Raw genomic sequence first — 17,026 nt, forward strand, 5'->3', positions numbered from 1 at the left:
TTCCAGCGAGCGCAGCGCTGACCTTTTCCTAGCTCCCAGACGGAAATCGATCCCCCCAGTCTCTCCGTCTCTGGAGAAGGTCAGATGCAGGCAACCGATCTCGCCAACCTGACTCCCGGCGCTCACGCCCCTGTCCGCCTGTCCTGGCGGCGTATGTGCTTGTGTGTGGTCTGAATGTCTTTGCGAGTCCGCCTCTGCCTCTGAGTTTTAGAACATGGCCCGTCTCTTTCACTCGCATGCAGTCGTAACCCGACGGCCGGGGTAGGAACCGCCGACGCGCGGATCCCCACGTAGCCCCAGCGCGGCCGATCCAGCGTGTGCTCGGTCGCCGTGGCAACGCAGCCACAGAGCCTCCTCGCAGCCAACGAGTGACGTCGGAGAGTCGGAGTGGCAGCGGAGGCCACCAATAAGACAAAGGGGGAGGGGCAGGGGGCAGGGAGGCCGTCTCCGGGGTAGGTCGTGAGGCTAGAAACTTCATTACAAAGTATTTACACCGGCAAAACACTTCTTGTGATTCTTGTATACGTTACAATCATGCGCGTCTGCTGCTCTCCTGTCTATTAACCATTACTCTTTTAAGTATTTCATAATTTATTGAAGTAGTTCATTGAAGTAGTGCATGGATAGGCTGCAGAGGAACAATAGATTCATTCCACGCTGAAAAGAGAAGAAAAAAACACAACGTTGTGTTTTCTTTCTTCTCTTTTCAGCATGGAATAAACCTATTACTTGTCCCATTAATAATTTATTGGTTACGAAACCACCCTATTCTCCTTCTGCTTTTATTCTAGGAGCTGTAGCAACAGCCTCTATTATCTTTCTCAAAAGGCACCTTTACACATTTGGGAAGGGTCATTGCTTACACAGCACCCCAGAGATCAAATGTCAAACCTGCGCTGTGGCCTAACAACCCCTGACCGCGGTAACATGACAGGCTGCTCACGATGAATTCGGAGCCTCCTGTCTCCTGCATCAAGGAGACCTTTGTACTGAAGACGAGCCGACGCCTCCGGCCCGCGCCAGCCAATAGGAACACGTCCCTCTCGCCACACCCAGCGCGCCTGCATTACCGACGTCTTTCTAATATAGGTGCCCTCGCACGGGTCTTTCAAATTCCCTCATCCCACGAGGGGAACTCGGAAGTGCATATTATTAGCTCATCTCCAAACCATCCCCACACAAAAAGCAGCGCGTTGCAGTATGCACGTCGTGTTTGTTAACAGTACATTTGAAATAATCTCTCACTTCAATTCTGTATTGTGATTATAGTGCACGGGGCCATTGCATTAGATCGTCGTCTCCCAGTTGTCATGAATAAAAGCATGAGGTCCCTTAGAATAAGAGCAAGGGAAACATACAAAAAAAAAAAAGGCATCTGGACACTTCCCGTGCAGCGCCGTGACGCACTATCCCCGCACGCTGCAGACCGCGCTGCTGCTCGCGTGTCTTCTGCAGGAGCCGTCATGGCGGCCGCGGCCTCGGGTGACCTTGAGGTTCCGCCCGCGGAGCGCCGGCAGGAGGCGGGGCGGGGAGGGGGGGGGGAGGCGTGGCCGTCGCCAGCTTGCCGGTATAAAGTGCACCAGCCCGGTACTTGCTCCTCACTCCACTGGAAGTCAGAGTTTCCGGAAGGGCAGAGGGGCTGTAACTTACAAACGGTAAGTATTCGCTTTCCTTAGGCTGGTTGTTTGTGTTGAGTGGTGGTGTTGAACGGCTAGGGGTGTAATGGGGCTAAATGTACCACTTTTGGTTTTTTTTGCGCCTTTGTATTTAAAGCTATCGGATAGGCTATCTGCATCTGTCGTCTGTGCATCTAGCAGTCGTTTTGCTGTGAAGTGCCGAGTTCTGTGCGGAAGGGTCTCCTTTTCGGAGGCTGCAAGGCTGTATCGTACTGTAGTAGTGTGCAGTAGGAGCACGTCACTGGTGTCCTTTGCTTGATTGCGGTTTCTCTGCTCCTCCGTTTTGAAACACCTCTGTTTTGCGTAAAGGATTTCTTGTAGCGTGTATGGGGGTGGAGAGAGATGGCGACCTGCTTGCTTCATTGGTTTAGCAAGCGAGCACAGCTGTAGTCTCAAGTCCAGCATGGCGCCGTGTGTAAATCGTAAGCTCACTGCGTTGTGAATGCCCTGATTTTCTACGGAATACGGCTCCCCTCCGACATAGGTGTTCGCCAGTTCTAATTTCTACAGGATGCTCGGTGTGGGTGGGCGGTATTCATGTTTAAGTGCCTTGGGACGGTTCTGGCTTCGGTACAACCTTGTACTTAAAGGAGAAACGGAAACTTTTGAAACCCCTTTCCTTTTTTTGGGAAGGGGGTTGGCTTATGACGTTTTAGACGCTACTGTGGCTGAGCTTGTTCCGTATCATTAGGGTCGTGAATTTCGTCTTAATCCTTTTGTTTCTTCCTTCCAGACGAGGACTTAACCTGTTAACCATGGTGAAAATTGGAATCAACGGGTGAGTAAACCTTCATCAGGTCACTGATCCAGTGTGTGGAAGGTGCAAGTGACTGATCCACCTTTGGGTGTTGGAACTGGTGCACATCAGAGCCTAATTTCAAAGTCCAACGTCTAGAAAGGCCTGCCATCTCATTTGTTCTGTAATTGGGTTTAACCAGGTTTCATTTAAGCGTCTGATTAGCTTGAGGTAGCTACCTTAATTTAACTGGATTTCATTCTTTCACGCTTCATGAGGAGGAGAGCCACTTGATTTGATGTGGCTCTTCACCTTCAGCCTCCAAATTTGGGAGTGTTGTTCAATGGAGCTTGGAAGCTCAGGAGAGGAGCAGATAGTCTCTTCCTCCCCAGTGGAACCTGTGGGCCTACATGACCTGATTGCTCCACTATGTAGTGTGGGTAGTAACTATCCCTCCAGATCCTGATTTCTCATGGCTCTCTTCGAGGTTCTTGTACCTTGCATTGACTGAAATGGCCACACCTCAGTCAGTTATGTACTGATATGGAAGAGGCTGTGCTGTTTGTACTGCTTTGGATGCAAGTACAAGACTGCAGGGGCTTAATCTGACTCTCTTATTGTAGGTGCTCGTTTGCAACCCAGGTTGCACCAGCAAGTCCCCATCAGGTGTCCAGCTGATGCATTTCCACCTGGTGCTTTGAGCCTGAGGCCAGTGCTTTTGAGTTTGGTGCCCTAACCCACCAATTCCCCCCCCCCACCCCCCCCAGTGCTCTGATCTTGGGTGGGGGGGGTCCCTGATCAGAGAGCTTTTAGCCTGTGAAGCTTGGTCATCTCAAGACTCAAGGGTTGTAACCTGGCTTTGCACAAGACAGCTGGACACTGGCTTTGTTGCTTGTTCTGTCTTCCCATAACCCATTGGGTGCAGTGCTTCCCACTTGTTCTGTGGTTTTATTCCGGCAGGTTGCTTGGCTTGATTTCCTCAGTCCCTAGCTGGCTTTTGCAGTGTTGCATGTAGTACCAATGGTGCCACTGGCCCACCTGGGTGGGAAAAGAACTATCTGGAAGTTGAACCAAGCCCAGCAAGCTTGGAGTCTCAACTGAGTGCTTGATGATGCCAGTGTTCCTCCCTGGCATGACTTTAAATTGGCTGACTAGACTAAACTACACTCCTACGAAGCCTGCAGTCTTTTTCTGCTTCAGTTGCTAGATTTGCTGGGGGTGGAAGCAGAGACTCAGTGCCACAATATTGTCACGCCCAAACTACCAGCTGTACTGTTGAGTCTCAAGTGCTACTGAACTGCCTGGCTTGCTCTCTGCTCCCCTTAGTCCAGAGAGACGGTGAGCTGTTGTCTTGCTTGGATTCAAAAGCTAATACTACATGTAAAGATCAGGGGTTATAGTGTGACTTCGGGCCCTGATCTCCATGCCACTTTTGAACACTGGTGGTGGTGGGGGGGGGGATTAAGTTTGTCAGCCTTAATGTTTTACTGGGACACTCAATCTAGTCGGGAGGTTAGCCCTCCACCTCTTTGCCTTGTTCATCTACTGTACTCTTCAGTCTGTGCTCTGTAACCTGTACAGTTGGCCTCTCAATCTGCTCTATTTTTAGTTCAGTCCTGTTAAGTGACACTAGTCGAGGCACAGCTGTCGCATTCTTCTCTGCCTATTTTAGGCGAATAACCTTTCTCAAAGGCTGGGGGTCATTCAGTGATCTTTAACTTTAACCTCTAGCCTTTTCTTAAGTGGAATGTGGGCCACAAATAAGATCCATTCAGTAATGGCATTTCATTTATAGGTCAGGCTCCTGATTGTAGGTAGGGTGGAGATGCTAGACAACCCAAGCCTGCAGTTCTTTAGTTGGTTTCCCCACTACGGGATGTATTAGGCCACTGTACAGCAGGTGCTGGCTTCTCCTGATGCCCACCACTTGAAACTGAAATGCACTTCTCATTTTATCACTAGCTGCCAGAATTCCAGCTACATGGAAGGACATGATAGGGTTCATGATTTTAAAGAACCTTCTCCCAATCAAGCCCAGTGACTTACAAGGGCTGCCCATTTCAGTTCTGGCGTGCTGTGGCTTTCTCACGCTTTCCTCTCCAGCTAATGAAAGGAGCAGTGGAACAACTTGTCCCCTCCAGTTTGCTGGGTGTGAACTGGAGGAGGGAGGTAGCCAGCCAGCCAGCCAGCCAGCCAGCCAGTCAGGACTGGAGTGGGGCAGTGGGGAGATAATGGACCCACTTCTGACTTTAGACCCAGATAAAACCCTGTTTATCAATTACTTTTATGGAAGTGTGAATGTTCTGTGCTTGCTTTCTGCTCTGAACAGCCCCTTTCTGCAGAAGAGGACAGAACCCTGTACTGTCTTGTTAATATTCACCTTTGAAAACTGCACTTTGGCCCTTAAATTCTTCAAAAACAAGAACTATGGTACAGTTAATGGCCCAAAATGGGCACTGGGTACCTTACCCAGGTCGGTGGTCCTTTTGGCCTGATATGAATGACTGTTCAATCTGCTTGTGGAGCCTGTGTTGGCTGGTTCACCTCCCTCTGTGTAATAGAAACCCCTCTGCCAATGCAGCATGTACGAACAGGACCTACCCGTTTCCATCTCCTTATTCTCGGGCTGCATTTAATTACTGGTGACGACGGCACTGGCTAAACATCAACCTGTTTTCTCCTCTGGGTTTTGCTGATCAAATATTTGTGCAAGTCTGGAGTTGTGCAATGCTGGGATGGGTTAATATGTATAGATATGAACTTCAGTCCTAATACCCAAGTGCAGTGGCTAATGGCAACTCAAGGCCTTTATCTAAGAAGCTCTCGGTAGTTGAGAGTGACTGGATGCTGCCCCCTTCTGGTGCAGGTTGGAACAGTATTTTCAACTTGACATTGAGCAGTCGGCCATCAAGGGGCTGAAGATGCTCTCAGGTCCTGGAGTATCTCGATCTGCTGGCTTTTGTTCCAGTCGGGGCCCTTAATAATGTTAACTGACACCAGCAACTGATTTGCTTGCTGGTTTAGGCTTCAAATGCACTATTGATGTGAATTTACTGCCTTATCTGTGCTAATTATCACGGGCTTCCTCTCTATTGCGTACCATTGAGCTTTTAGACCTGAAAGCACATTTTAAAGGCCTTGCATGGAAGATTTGAGTCTTGCCTGTGGTTAAGAACTTGGCATAAGACAACCAGAAGACCTAAGTGCTGCCTGGGTTTTGATTTGATTGCCTTACTTGATGGGGAAATGGATGCACCACTAAGTTTTGTAACTGTACTCAAATCTAAGCCCTACCTTAAAGCTCAAAAGCGGCTTTAATTTTGCCATCAAAATGGTCCCCAATGGTTATGTGCCAGTGGTGAGAATAGGTTGGTAATGCCTTTGAAATTAAACCTTTATTCTTTAAGTGATGGTGTCCTTGCATATCTTGCATCCACAATTTCCAGAGGACTGTTGCCTACAGCTGAACGAGAAGCCCTTGGGCTAACAAAGGGATAAACCAGAGTGTCGGCTCCTGTGTTTCAGCACAAGCATCGGGAGCTCTGACTTGGCAGTGACGCTCGGATCAGCTTGACTTCATGTGGTCTCCACTTCCCCTTGTACTGGGAAGAGCAGTTTCTGGTGGGGTGGGGGGGGGGGCTCTGCTGCCACCCTGTGGCAACTCAATTTTGTTGTGGAAACCTAGATGCATAGGCTTGAACCCTTCTTGCTATCGCTGTTCCAAGTCAAGACTCCATGTTTGCTCGGATCGTCTTCTTGACTGATTGGTGTGGCCTCTAATATCAGGTTTTTTTTTTTGTGGGATCAGATTTGGCCGCATTGGGCGTCTGGTGACCCGTGCTGCTGTGACTTCTGGGAAAGTGGAGGTCGTGGCCATCAATGATCCTTTCATCGATCTGGAGTACATGGTAAGCTGTTGAAGGCTTTGAATAAAAGGAGTATGTAGCCGAAGGTTCTGTAAGAAATTTCTAATAGGACTGCAGTTCTCCTACTGCCCACTAGGTGGCGGTGTAGGATAGTATATGCTTTGTGCTCCGTGACCTGCTTGGTCTCCATTGTTAATGTCTACCCTCCCTTGTTCTGTCCCAGGTCTACATGTTCAAATATGACTCCACACATGGCCGTTTTCATGGTGAGGTGAAGACTGAGGGAGGCAAGCTGGTGATCAATGGCAAACCCATCACAGTTTTCCAAGAGTGAGTTGTTCGGCTTCTCTCTGAATGCTCTCTGGGGAGCTGGGCTCATTCTTAACATTCCCCCTGTTGATGGTGCTGAAGAGCAATCCTTAAAGGTTCTTCAGTTAAAAAAAAAATTCTGCAGCAGTTCCTAGTCTTCATGTGCCAGTCTGTATTGTGACACTTCTCTGCCTCTTGCAGGAGAGACCCAGCCAACATTAAGTGGGGGGATGCAGGTGCCGACTATGTGGTGGAGTCCACTGGCGTTTTCACCACCACCGAGAAGGCTTCTGTAAGTACTGGAGTGGGGTACAAGGCATTGAGTTGTCGCCTTCCACAAGAAGTACAATGTTATAGCCAGCAGGTATCTCCCTGCAACTAGCCACTGGAGCTTGGCAGGTGTGAGCCTGGCCAGTACCTGGAAGGGACACTCCTGGGGAAAGCACAGGTTGCTGCTGGAAGAGGTTAGAGGAGCCAGTAGGGGGCAATTGCCCTGCAGTTTGTGTGGGTCCTGATGCCCCTGTATAGTGATGGGGACACTACTGTAAAGGCACTGTCCTTCAGATGAGGCTTAATGACTGAGAGTCAGGACCTTGCTTTTTACAAATCCCCCCCCCCCCCCCCCCTTTCTTGAAAAGAGGCATTATCCTGGCCAAATTTCCCCTTGGCCTTGGCCGATCATGGGCCCCCTAATCCCATCTCTGAACTGGCTCATCACTGCTCCCCTCCCTGCTGAGAGCTGATGTGTTGGTGGGGGGGGAGACTGGTACATCATCCAGGTGGGAGTATACATTAGTGGTGGGATTCCCTGTTACCTGTAAAGGGCTCTATAAGTGTAAGACTTACATCATTTATCTCTGCCTTTCTCAGGCTCATCTCAAGGGGGGTGCCAAGCGTGTCATTATCTCAGCTCCCAGTGCTGATGCCCCCATGTTTGTGGTGGGTGTCAATCATGAGAAGTACGACAAGTCACTGAAGGTTGTCAGGTAAGAGGGGCTGCTTCCTTGTAGCTGGTTGGAATGGCTGCGTCTCGGTTTGGGAGGGGTTTAATTGTGATGCAGATGGCCATTTCTGGGGAGACCGTGCAATTTGGGGTGCTGTGGGGGGGGGGGGCAATCCAACAGTTGGAGGGCTTTATCTGCCTCCAGCTCTGGTGGCCTTGTTCCCATAGAGGATTTTTTAGTGACATTACCAAAGTGATCTGGTGTGACCCATTGGCTATTACTGATTTTATGTACAGTTACAGCCATCTTTAAAATTCACTTACTCACTCCAGATTAGGGTCTGATTTATACAGGTGGGAGAGTAAATAAGTAGTTTTCTAGCAATTTATTTCTGTGGCTTAGGCCTCTGGAGAACCGTATTTCCCTATCGCTCTAAGATGGGAGCTGTGAATTGGACCCCTGATGGAGACCTGGTGTTTGGTGTCAAGTCATCTTTATTGTGACTGCTCATCAAGTCTCGCCACTCTGCTGGGCCAATTGTAAATGATACCCCCACCCCCCCCAGGCTGCTTTGAGTTTATATTCAAACAGCAGTGCAGAGTAAGATTCTGGTTCTGCCCTTAGTGGCTGCAAAGCTGCCTAAAGGGCAGAAGCCCCGCCATACACTGAGCTCTCCTACAACTGTTTTAGGAGTAGTGCCTTGAGGCTTACAACTTAATATAATTGTACCTGTTGGAGTTTTTTGCTGCTCCTAATGTGCAAAATGTCTTTCTTGCAGCAATGCCTCCTGCACCACCAACTGCCTGGCCCCTCTGGCCAAAGTGGTCAATGACAACTTCACCATTGTCGAGGGGCTCATGGTAAGAGCAGGGTGCTCGTGGGACAAGCTAGACTGGGTTGCTGCTAAGGGTTTATGGGATGTGAAACATGTCAGGAGTATGGATTCCTAATGCTGCTGCTACAATCCAGCGGGTGTCCTAGACCTTGACGTAAGCTGATTAGGGTGGAGGGGTTTGGTTAAATGGGGGTAGTTGGGTACTTTTCCCAGTTAGTGAACTTACTGGATTCCAGATCCCAAATGATGCTTCAGGACTGTCCAGTCCTGGTCCTGGAGGGCTGGTATCTGAAGGTCTTTCAGGTCCAAGCTGGGAGATGTGAATGAAAATCTGGATACCCATGTACCCTTCAGAGTACAAGTGCAGTGAAAGCGTCTAGAGTAAAGGCTATTGCTTAAGGTGGTGGTGACGGTGTTTTCCTTCCTCAGACCACAGTCCATGCCTACACAGCCACCCAGAAGACGGTGGATGGTCCTTCAGGGAAGCTGTGGCGCGATGGCAGGGGGGCCCATCAGAACATCATCCCAGCATCCACTGGGGCAGCCAAGGCTGTTGGCAAAGTCATTCCTGAGCTGAATGGGTCAGTCCCACTGCTTCATTAGTCTCTTGCCCGTCAGTGTGGTACTTGCCTTTTAAGTCCCCAGCAGTTGTTGGGGAGGGGGAACTAGTCAGTGGTGGTTTACTGTAATAGTTTTAAGGTCTTCTGCTCCTACTGTTGGCTTTTACTACACTAGCCAGTGAGTGTCTTAATCTCCTGGTACAGTCGCTACCTTAACTCCATGGAGTTCGGGGTTATCCGTCTCTGTCCATTTTTCCACCTTGACTCTCGTTTACTATAGCATTGCTAACTGACCACCTCCTTTTTCCAGGAAGCTGACTGGAATGGCTTTCAGGGTTCCCACTCCCAATGTCTCTGTGGTTGACCTGACCTGCCGCCTGGAGAAACCAGTGAGTCTTCCCAGCAACCCCTGCTTCTTGCCCACTTCTGTCAGAATGAATGTCTCAAGGCACCAACATGGCTGCTTTTTCATAGTGCACACCATCTTGACTGGGAGAGGGTGTGGGGAAAGCTCCATCCAACATGCTTAATTGACCCCTAATGAGACCTCTTTGCACTCCTCTCCATTCCTCAGTAATTTGGCACCTGCCTGCCAAAACCCATGTCATTCAGCTCCAAGACTGTCCAGTTCAAGTGCTGGCATATGCCTAAAACATCTGTTGATCCATGCTATAGATAACATGGCATAGTGGATAAAACCCCAGTGCTGTACTGCTTTCTTGGTGCTCACTTGTTCTCAATGTCAAAACTCTCCTGCTTCTTAGGCTAAGTATGATGACATCAAGAAAGTGGTCAAGGCTGCTGCTGAGGGACCCATGAAGGGAATCCTGGGATACACAGAAGACCAGGTTGGTTTCTAGCAGTGTATTGCCTGAGCACCTGGCTAAGGCCCTGTATCTGCCTGTTAAAATGGCAAAACTCACTTGGAAGATATTTGGCTTTGTAGAGGATGCATAAGAACTGTTTGAGTGCAGCTGTTCTAAGGACTAACCTGCAGCTCTCTCATCTGAAGAAGCTTTATGGAAACAAGTAGGGTGCAGGGTGTAACCTTGTTGCGAACAGTGCTGAAGGATGCTTCGGCAGCTACCTGAATCGGGACCTTCTACTGCTATAAGATTACTCCAGTTTGGAGTGCCAAATTTAAATCCTGCTGCGCTGTCTGTACCAATGCCCTACACAGTGCCCATGGTGCAGGTTTTACTCTGCCCCCCCTTAAGTTCACCCCCTTTCTCTTCTCAGGTTGTCTCATCCGACTTCAATGGCAGCACCCTGTCCTCAATCTTTGATGCCGGTGCTGGGATCTCCCTGAATGACCACTTTGTTAAGCTGGTCACATGGTATGTGTCTTCCACCTATGGGGTGATTAAAGTTGGGGGGGTTGGGCAATTTTGTTCCCCTGTTCAAGTACAATTCCTTTGAATGTGGGGGCAGTGAGTACTGCCACTATGTGCAAGACTTACTAGGTCAACTGTTGCGTCTAACAATTCATACAACTGCAGTGAGCTGTTAGGCCCCACTTGCTGTAGTCAAGATGTGGCTTGATCATTACCACTAGGGGGAGCCATCAGCCTGACCTCCATCCTAGCTCAGTGTGAGCAAGTTAGACATGCTTTTAGTGATATCTGCCAATTTGGAAAGTTAACTTGTTTTGTGGCCTTTAGCTGAATACCCTTAGCTTGCCCTGCTCCTTGGGGAAGGATCTGGCAAATTCTGCCATCTGCTTGCACCCCGCGTCTACCTATAAAGCTCACCAGCTGCTGTCCTCTTCTAAACGCAGGTACGACAACGAGTTTGGCTACAGCACCAGAGTGGTTGACCTCATCGTTTACATGGCTTCCAAGGAGTGAAGCCCACCCTAGGTCAGAGGGTATACCAGTCCTTCGTCTTGACCTGTCATCGCCCTTCACGTCCTGCCCTCCATTGGCTGATTTTTTTTTCTTCCACCTTGTCGAGCGGTATCATTCTGCTGTAGCTCTACACTTTCAGTGTGAGGAGTGGAGATGGGGAAAACTCTGGTAGACGGATGTGCTTGGTGAGAAACCAGCCAATGAGGCCACCCCAAACTGTCATGTATCGGCACTTAATAAAGTCCTCGGTTTGTGAGAAGATCTTGTGACGTGTGTTTTCATTGGGTGGGTGGGGCAATGTTGGGGTGCAGGGAACTGCTCACTTCAGCCAAAGCAACCCCTTATTCCTCCACCATGTAAGTCATTTTCTTGTGATTGGGGGAGGGGGGCTCCTGTTTGAGTTAAACTCTTGTCCTGGACATTTAAATCTAAAACCTAGGTGAGCTACAGTCCTCTATCCTCTGGTTCAGAGCCTTAACCTCTGCATCACATTTTCAAGTTGCCATTCACCAAGCTGGGAGTGGTGTAGCTGTCCAAAAGGCTGTTAATGAGTGGATTTTCTTGGTGTGATGGAAGCTGGATTCCTCCATTTGAAGAGGTTTTTGCCCTCCCCAGGGAAATGCAAAGCCTAAATTCCCTTCAAGGTATGGTTCTGCAAATGAAGGCAAGGGCTTGGGTTGGGAAGGAGCTTGGTGACTTAAAAGTGCCTAAGCCTTTTTCGCTAAGCAATTCATCCTCTTGATCTGGCTTTAGGCTGGTCAGTTTGAGGAATTGGTTGTATTTTCCTGTGTCCATGTTACACTTCATTTTGATCCTGAACAAGCATGCCCTCAGCTTATTGCCCATGACAAATTGAAGGTTTTTTCTATCTTTCATGATGGTTTATGTAGGCTGTGATTCTGTCCCATAGACTGATTTTCAGAGCTGTCTTTTCTGTAGTCTGGAGTGAAATAGGAAGGTTTATAGCAGACAAAGCAATGTTTAGTAGGGTAGTTTGTCATATGTACACGTGCATTGGGATTCTTAATTGTGCTGATCTCTTGGGCTATAAATAGTACAACAGCCAATGCCACACAACGTAGACATGAACAGGAGCAATAAATGTGGACTATGTAGCAGTGATGCAAAAAGTGCATAGTTCATATCTGAGTCTGAGGCATTGCAGTTGGCCTGTGGTTGAACAGTGTGATACCGCTCCCCAGAGCACGGGGGCGGGTGAACAGTATAATTGTTCTTTAATTTTTGTTCTGCATCTTCCCCACAATTCCCAGAAATGATATTCTTGCTGCCTGCAGGTAAATTCTGGGAATGGGCAGAATTTGCAGTTGTGCAGGTTTTGTTTGGCGAGTGCCCTGGTTGAAGTGTCCATTCTTTTATAGTGCCTTGGCTCTTTCCTGTTGGAACTATGATGGGTTCTGGGGGAGCTGCCGAAGGGCATGAGATGGGGCCTCTTCTGGTGCCTTTGAATCCAGTCTGTTTTGGTTCAGCCTGCCACCCAAGACTGGTGGAGATGATACAATTGTCAGTTCAAGTTGTAATCTGTGTGACTGACCTAGTTGCTAGTGATTTTTTGGTCCTCAACCAGCCATGTTCAAGCCAGTGCCCTGGGCTCTTTCCAGCAATGGATGAGATCAGTTAACTACTGGCACCCAACTGCGCTGGTGAGCCGAGTCTCTCATTTGTAACCGGTTTCTGTGCTTTGGAAAAGCAATATAAGTACTTGGGTTTGGTATCAGCTAGTAGGTATTTTTTTGGGGGGGGGTTTAATTGAACCTTTGCAGTCCTGACTGTTAATCTTCATGTTCACTGTGTGCGATCAATTACTGAGCTTCCTCAGGGTTTTGCTGCATAGACAGAGGGGGCTCCTGTCACTCGGACTGTGAGCATGAGCTCGGCAGGAGGAAATGCTTCATCATTGCCGGCGCACATTCCAATACACATCGCCATCAAAACTGGTCCGCTCCCTGTCGGAGGTCTGTGGGCTAATGGGTGGTGGCTTCGATTTCATATCGCCCCCCCCCCCCCGCTTGCTCCCCCTGTCCTGCTCTCTGGCTCCGTGCCCTAATGAGAACTGACGGATCTCGGGCGGCACCCTCCATCGCCTCCGGTTTCAGGCCGGGAGTCCTAACATTCTGTAAACACTGAGCGACTGAGAAAACCGGAGTTCCACCAGTACAGAGTCTCTACATCTGAAGTGGAAAATGTAGAGACTACATTTGTGCAAAAGATAATTTGCACATATGGAAACTTATGAATCTAAATTTCTTTTCATAAATCTTAAGTTCTGAAATATTTAGTGAGTCAGGAGTTACCTCAGACACTACAGCACTGTACTGATCCCCAGACTGGACAGCAGCGCACACAGAGAGATGGGGATTAATCCAGACACATTGCCCAGACAGTACTACAGGTAAAGTCCTAGTCTTCAAACCTGAAGATCTGGAATCGAGTCTCTGCACGTCTGTGGGTGTGAGGAGTTTGACTGAGGATAATGATGAGAGCGGGTATGCTTGTAGAGCAGTTTGTGAATCTTTTCTGTCCCACGGCACTTACATAGATATCCATCCACACCTCCTCAGGACCTGAACCCAGGGCCTTAATGCTGGGCAGTAATGTTAACCACTGCACCATAGTACCACCTCTTACACAAAAATAACCGTTTTCATTTAAGTAACTGTGATCTGAATATTATCAACCCAACTTATTTCAGGGTTTAAATATGAGCTGGTCTTGAAGTGCACAGTCCCTTATCCTGGCAGCAGCTGAGGACAGAGACACTTGCTCGGCTGCTCTGAGATGTTCGGGTCTTGGTTTCAGTGTTTTTGTGTGAAGAGCCTTAGAGCGCAGCTACTGTCACAATATTTTTTCTTATATGTAACATTTCTGAAAATCCGTGGCGCCCCAGTTGAAATGTGGTGTTGTAGAGGGTGTTTCCAGTCCCACTCAAACCAGTGCTGGACATGTCCGAAACGGATCTACTCTCACCTGTTCCTGAAATCCTCTGTGTATATTCCAAAGCTGAGTGCAAATTTGCCACCGATTCCTCAAGCTGCTTCAGTCACCTGACTTGGTGGAGATGTCAAAGACACCAGGCGTGCTGCCACTGCATTGCCCCTCGCTGTAAAACAGGTTTTTGACAGGTCTTACAAAACGGCAGCCAGACCCGACCCTGTCTGGGGCTTCTCTAACTCGAGTGCCAACGTTTTCTTTTCAAAAGTTGGCCGTCGTGTCCGACGATGACGGACGGACGTCGTGCGGCTCGTCTGTCTGGAAGACGAGCTGCACGAAGACACCCGTGCAGGAGAGCTTTTTGAAGTAGGGAAAGCCGTTGCCCTGGGCCAGTCCCACTCTCTCGGCCTCAGGAGCCTGGGTCCAGCGATACGAGTAGTCGTCCCGACTGGAGACTCCCCTTGGTCGTAGTGGACGGCCATGACGCCTTTCTGTGCCTTGTCATGCCCTTCACTTTCCACGGAGCGTTGCAACAGTATAGTGTCCCCGTCACTATACTGGGGCATTAGGACCCACACAGACCGCAGGGTGAGCGCCCCCTGCTGGCCCCACTAACACCTCTTCCAGCAACAGCCTTAGTTAACCTCCCATCCAGGTACTGACCAGGCTCACATATGCTGAGCTCCAGGGGGGCTGCCAGTGGTGCGCTGCAGGGTGATATGGAGGCTGTCTCTTTTTTGAAAGTAAAGCAATTTAAAGTGAGGACAAGTTCGTCTTCATCTGCCTGTCTGCCTTTCTATTCGCTTTCCTGCCTGTCTGTCTATATATTCCTCTGTCTCTCCGTCTGAACGACGGATACACAAGGCAGTGTTATAATGACCCATGCTATAATAACAGGGCTTGCTCGATTCCCGCTTGGATTAAGATTAAGACATGCGTTTGGATGGTTTTACAGATGTCTGCATTTCTGCAGATTGCACTTTTAAAAAAAAACATCCAGCTGTAATCTCCAGCAGGATTTTCTCTTTTTTTCTCCATTGCGGGCTTTGAGAGCAAAGGGCAGAACATGATTGCAATCGCCCACTGCTCCCATCTTCATCGATGCGGTGCTAATGGACTGTCGCACCCAGCCAATGCACTTAGGGGCTGTTTGAACTGCCCCCGTCACGTTCTGTTAATACGTGGAAACTGTATGGAGAGAGAGAGAGGTGCTGAGTGCGACAGAGCAGGAACATCAAAGATAAAATGCTCCTGTGTGATCACTCCCCCCCCCACCTCTCCCTCTTGCTCAGAGAGCTACCAGACTTTTCCCTGTGAAGTACTGCTCCGTGCTGCGGCGAGTCAGGAGAGCAGACGGACCCCCGGAGGAAGACACAGACGCCAAGGTCAGTGGCAGCTTACCTCTTCTATCAGTCCAGCCCTCCACGCATCTATCTGCTCTATCTCTCTACTCCATCCATTCTTCCCTCCATCAATCCAATGCAATTCGAACAGCTTTGCTAGCATGACTTTATTACAGTGTTGCCAAAGTATATACAATTAACACAACATCTACTCTACAGACTTTTACAATAGAAATGCATCATAAGATGTTTACATACAACATATAGAACACTATTGGGAGACAGGCTCACTGTCTGTTCCTCAGGCTGGGACAGGAGATCACACACTTATTATTATTATTGAGAGACAGGCTCACTGTCTGTTCCTCAGGCTGGGACAGGAGATCACACACTGTATTATTATTATTGAGAGACAGGCTCACTGTCTGTTCCTCAGGCTGGGGCAGGAATCTATCTCCATTCTTCCCTCTATCCCTCTCTGTTGCCTCTCAGCCAGTCCATTCATGCTCTCACGTCCATCTCTCTATGAGTGTCTGGGCAGACGCAAATGGTTCTGTTTCTTCCTCTCTCGTAACGAATTGATTCTTCAGGATTTTCCATCCCGGAGTCATATGCATTTACTGAGGTTCTGAGGATGATAGTTTAGGCAGTTTATAGTTGATTTAAACGTGGTCTTCTGAGTTTTTCTTAGCCCCTTGTGGTGATATTTTGTCACACCCAGATGTTTTTATCGCGCCCTGCACTCGCCCTTCTATTCCCAAACCCACTGTTTCACGATCTCATCCTGGCTGAGCCCATCGCATTCCCACAGGCACCAGATTCCACAGATTCTCACTCCTGGACCAATTATCCAGCCATGTCCCTCTCCCTTCACTATTTAAAGTTCCCTCACGCACCAAGCCTTGCTCCCTATTGAGAAGCCTCCTTTAGAGTTTTCTAGTGTGCGTTTTTGTCTTGTTGGATTTCCCGGTTTTTGGACCTCCCTTTTCGATCTCGTCTCCTAGATTTCGCCCTTTGGATTGTCTTCTCGGTTTGTCTCAGCCCTTTCTGGTTAACGGATCTCTAGCTTCTCCTATCGACCTTGCGACTGGATTACGATTTTGGATTGCTTACCTCTGCATCCCGCAGAATTCACGGCTACCTGTCGGATCCCTGACAGTCTCTAACCTATAGGCGTGGGTTTAAATGCACACCCCATAGGTTCAAGGACATTTCATTTCTTGGTGAGCCAGAGTCACAGACTTCTGGAACAACAGAATCACAGAGTCCTGGGACAGCAGAGGTAGAGATTCGTGGGACGGTAGAGTCACAGAGTCCTGGGACAGCAGAGGTAGAGATTCCTGGGACGGTAGAGTCACAGAGTCCTGGGACAGCAGAGGTAGAGACTCGTGGGAGAGTAGAGTCACAGAGTCCTGGGGCAGCAGAGGTAGAGACTCGTGGGAGAGTAGAGTCACAGAGTCCTGGGGCAGCAGAGGTAGAGACTCCTGGGACAGCAGAGGCAGAGACTCCTGGGACAGTAGGAACTTGGATGCAGGGGCAGACACCTAAGCCAACTCTCCAACTGTCTCCTAGTTAAAGGATGAATGAATAAATGAGTCCAGGTTGAGGACGGTGATGAGTTGATGAACAGAGGGGTCCGTGCCGACACCTTGCTGTTTCCTGAAATCTCTGCCAATCAAGACAAAAAGACTCCCCTCTGAAGCGGAGCACCAAGTCTTTTAGACCCCAGGGAAGCACTAGCAGTGCTGCCTTCTCTCTCTTACTGTCCCCCAAGCCCGTCTACATTGTAGGGGTGACAGGGCCTTCTCCTGTTATGCCCCCAAGCTCTGGAACTCTTTGCCCAAGGATATCAGAGAGTCACCTTCTCTAAACTCCTTCAAATCCAGACTCAAAACCCTCTTCTTCAGAAGAGCCTTTACTGAACTGGTTCCATTCTTCACCCCTCTGCTCTTCTTAGTACC

The 17,026-nt window shown here is 49.0% G+C and overlaps 1 protein-coding gene across 1 annotated transcript; it reads left to right on the forward strand.

Annotated features, from left to right (window-relative positions):
• Nucleotides 1–1,541: 1,541 nt before the first annotated feature.
• gapdh (glyceraldehyde-3-phosphate dehydrogenase) lies at nucleotides 1,542–11,032 on the forward strand. Its single transcript, XM_088939958.1, has 12 exons — nucleotides 1,542–1,655; nucleotides 2,410–2,454; nucleotides 6,221–6,320; nucleotides 6,502–6,608; nucleotides 6,789–6,879; nucleotides 7,458–7,573; nucleotides 8,310–8,391; nucleotides 8,796–8,947; nucleotides 9,237–9,315; nucleotides 9,691–9,774; nucleotides 10,166–10,263; nucleotides 10,704–11,032. Exons 2-12 carry the CDS (start codon nucleotides 2,432–2,434, stop codon nucleotides 10,771–10,773), a joined length of 1,002 nt encoding a protein of 333 aa, XP_088796084.1. The 5' UTR covers nucleotides 1,542–1,655; nucleotides 2,410–2,431; the 3' UTR covers nucleotides 10,774–11,032.
• The last annotated feature ends 5,994 nt before the right edge of the window (nucleotides 11,033–17,026 follow it).

The sequence above is a fragment of the Atractosteus spatula genome, chromosome 22 (assembly GCF_055471065.1).
Source record: "Atractosteus spatula isolate fAtrSpa1 chromosome 22, fAtrSpa1.hap1, whole genome shotgun sequence".
Classification (NCBI taxonomy): domain Eukaryota; kingdom Metazoa; phylum Chordata; class Actinopteri; order Semionotiformes; family Lepisosteidae; genus Atractosteus; species Atractosteus spatula.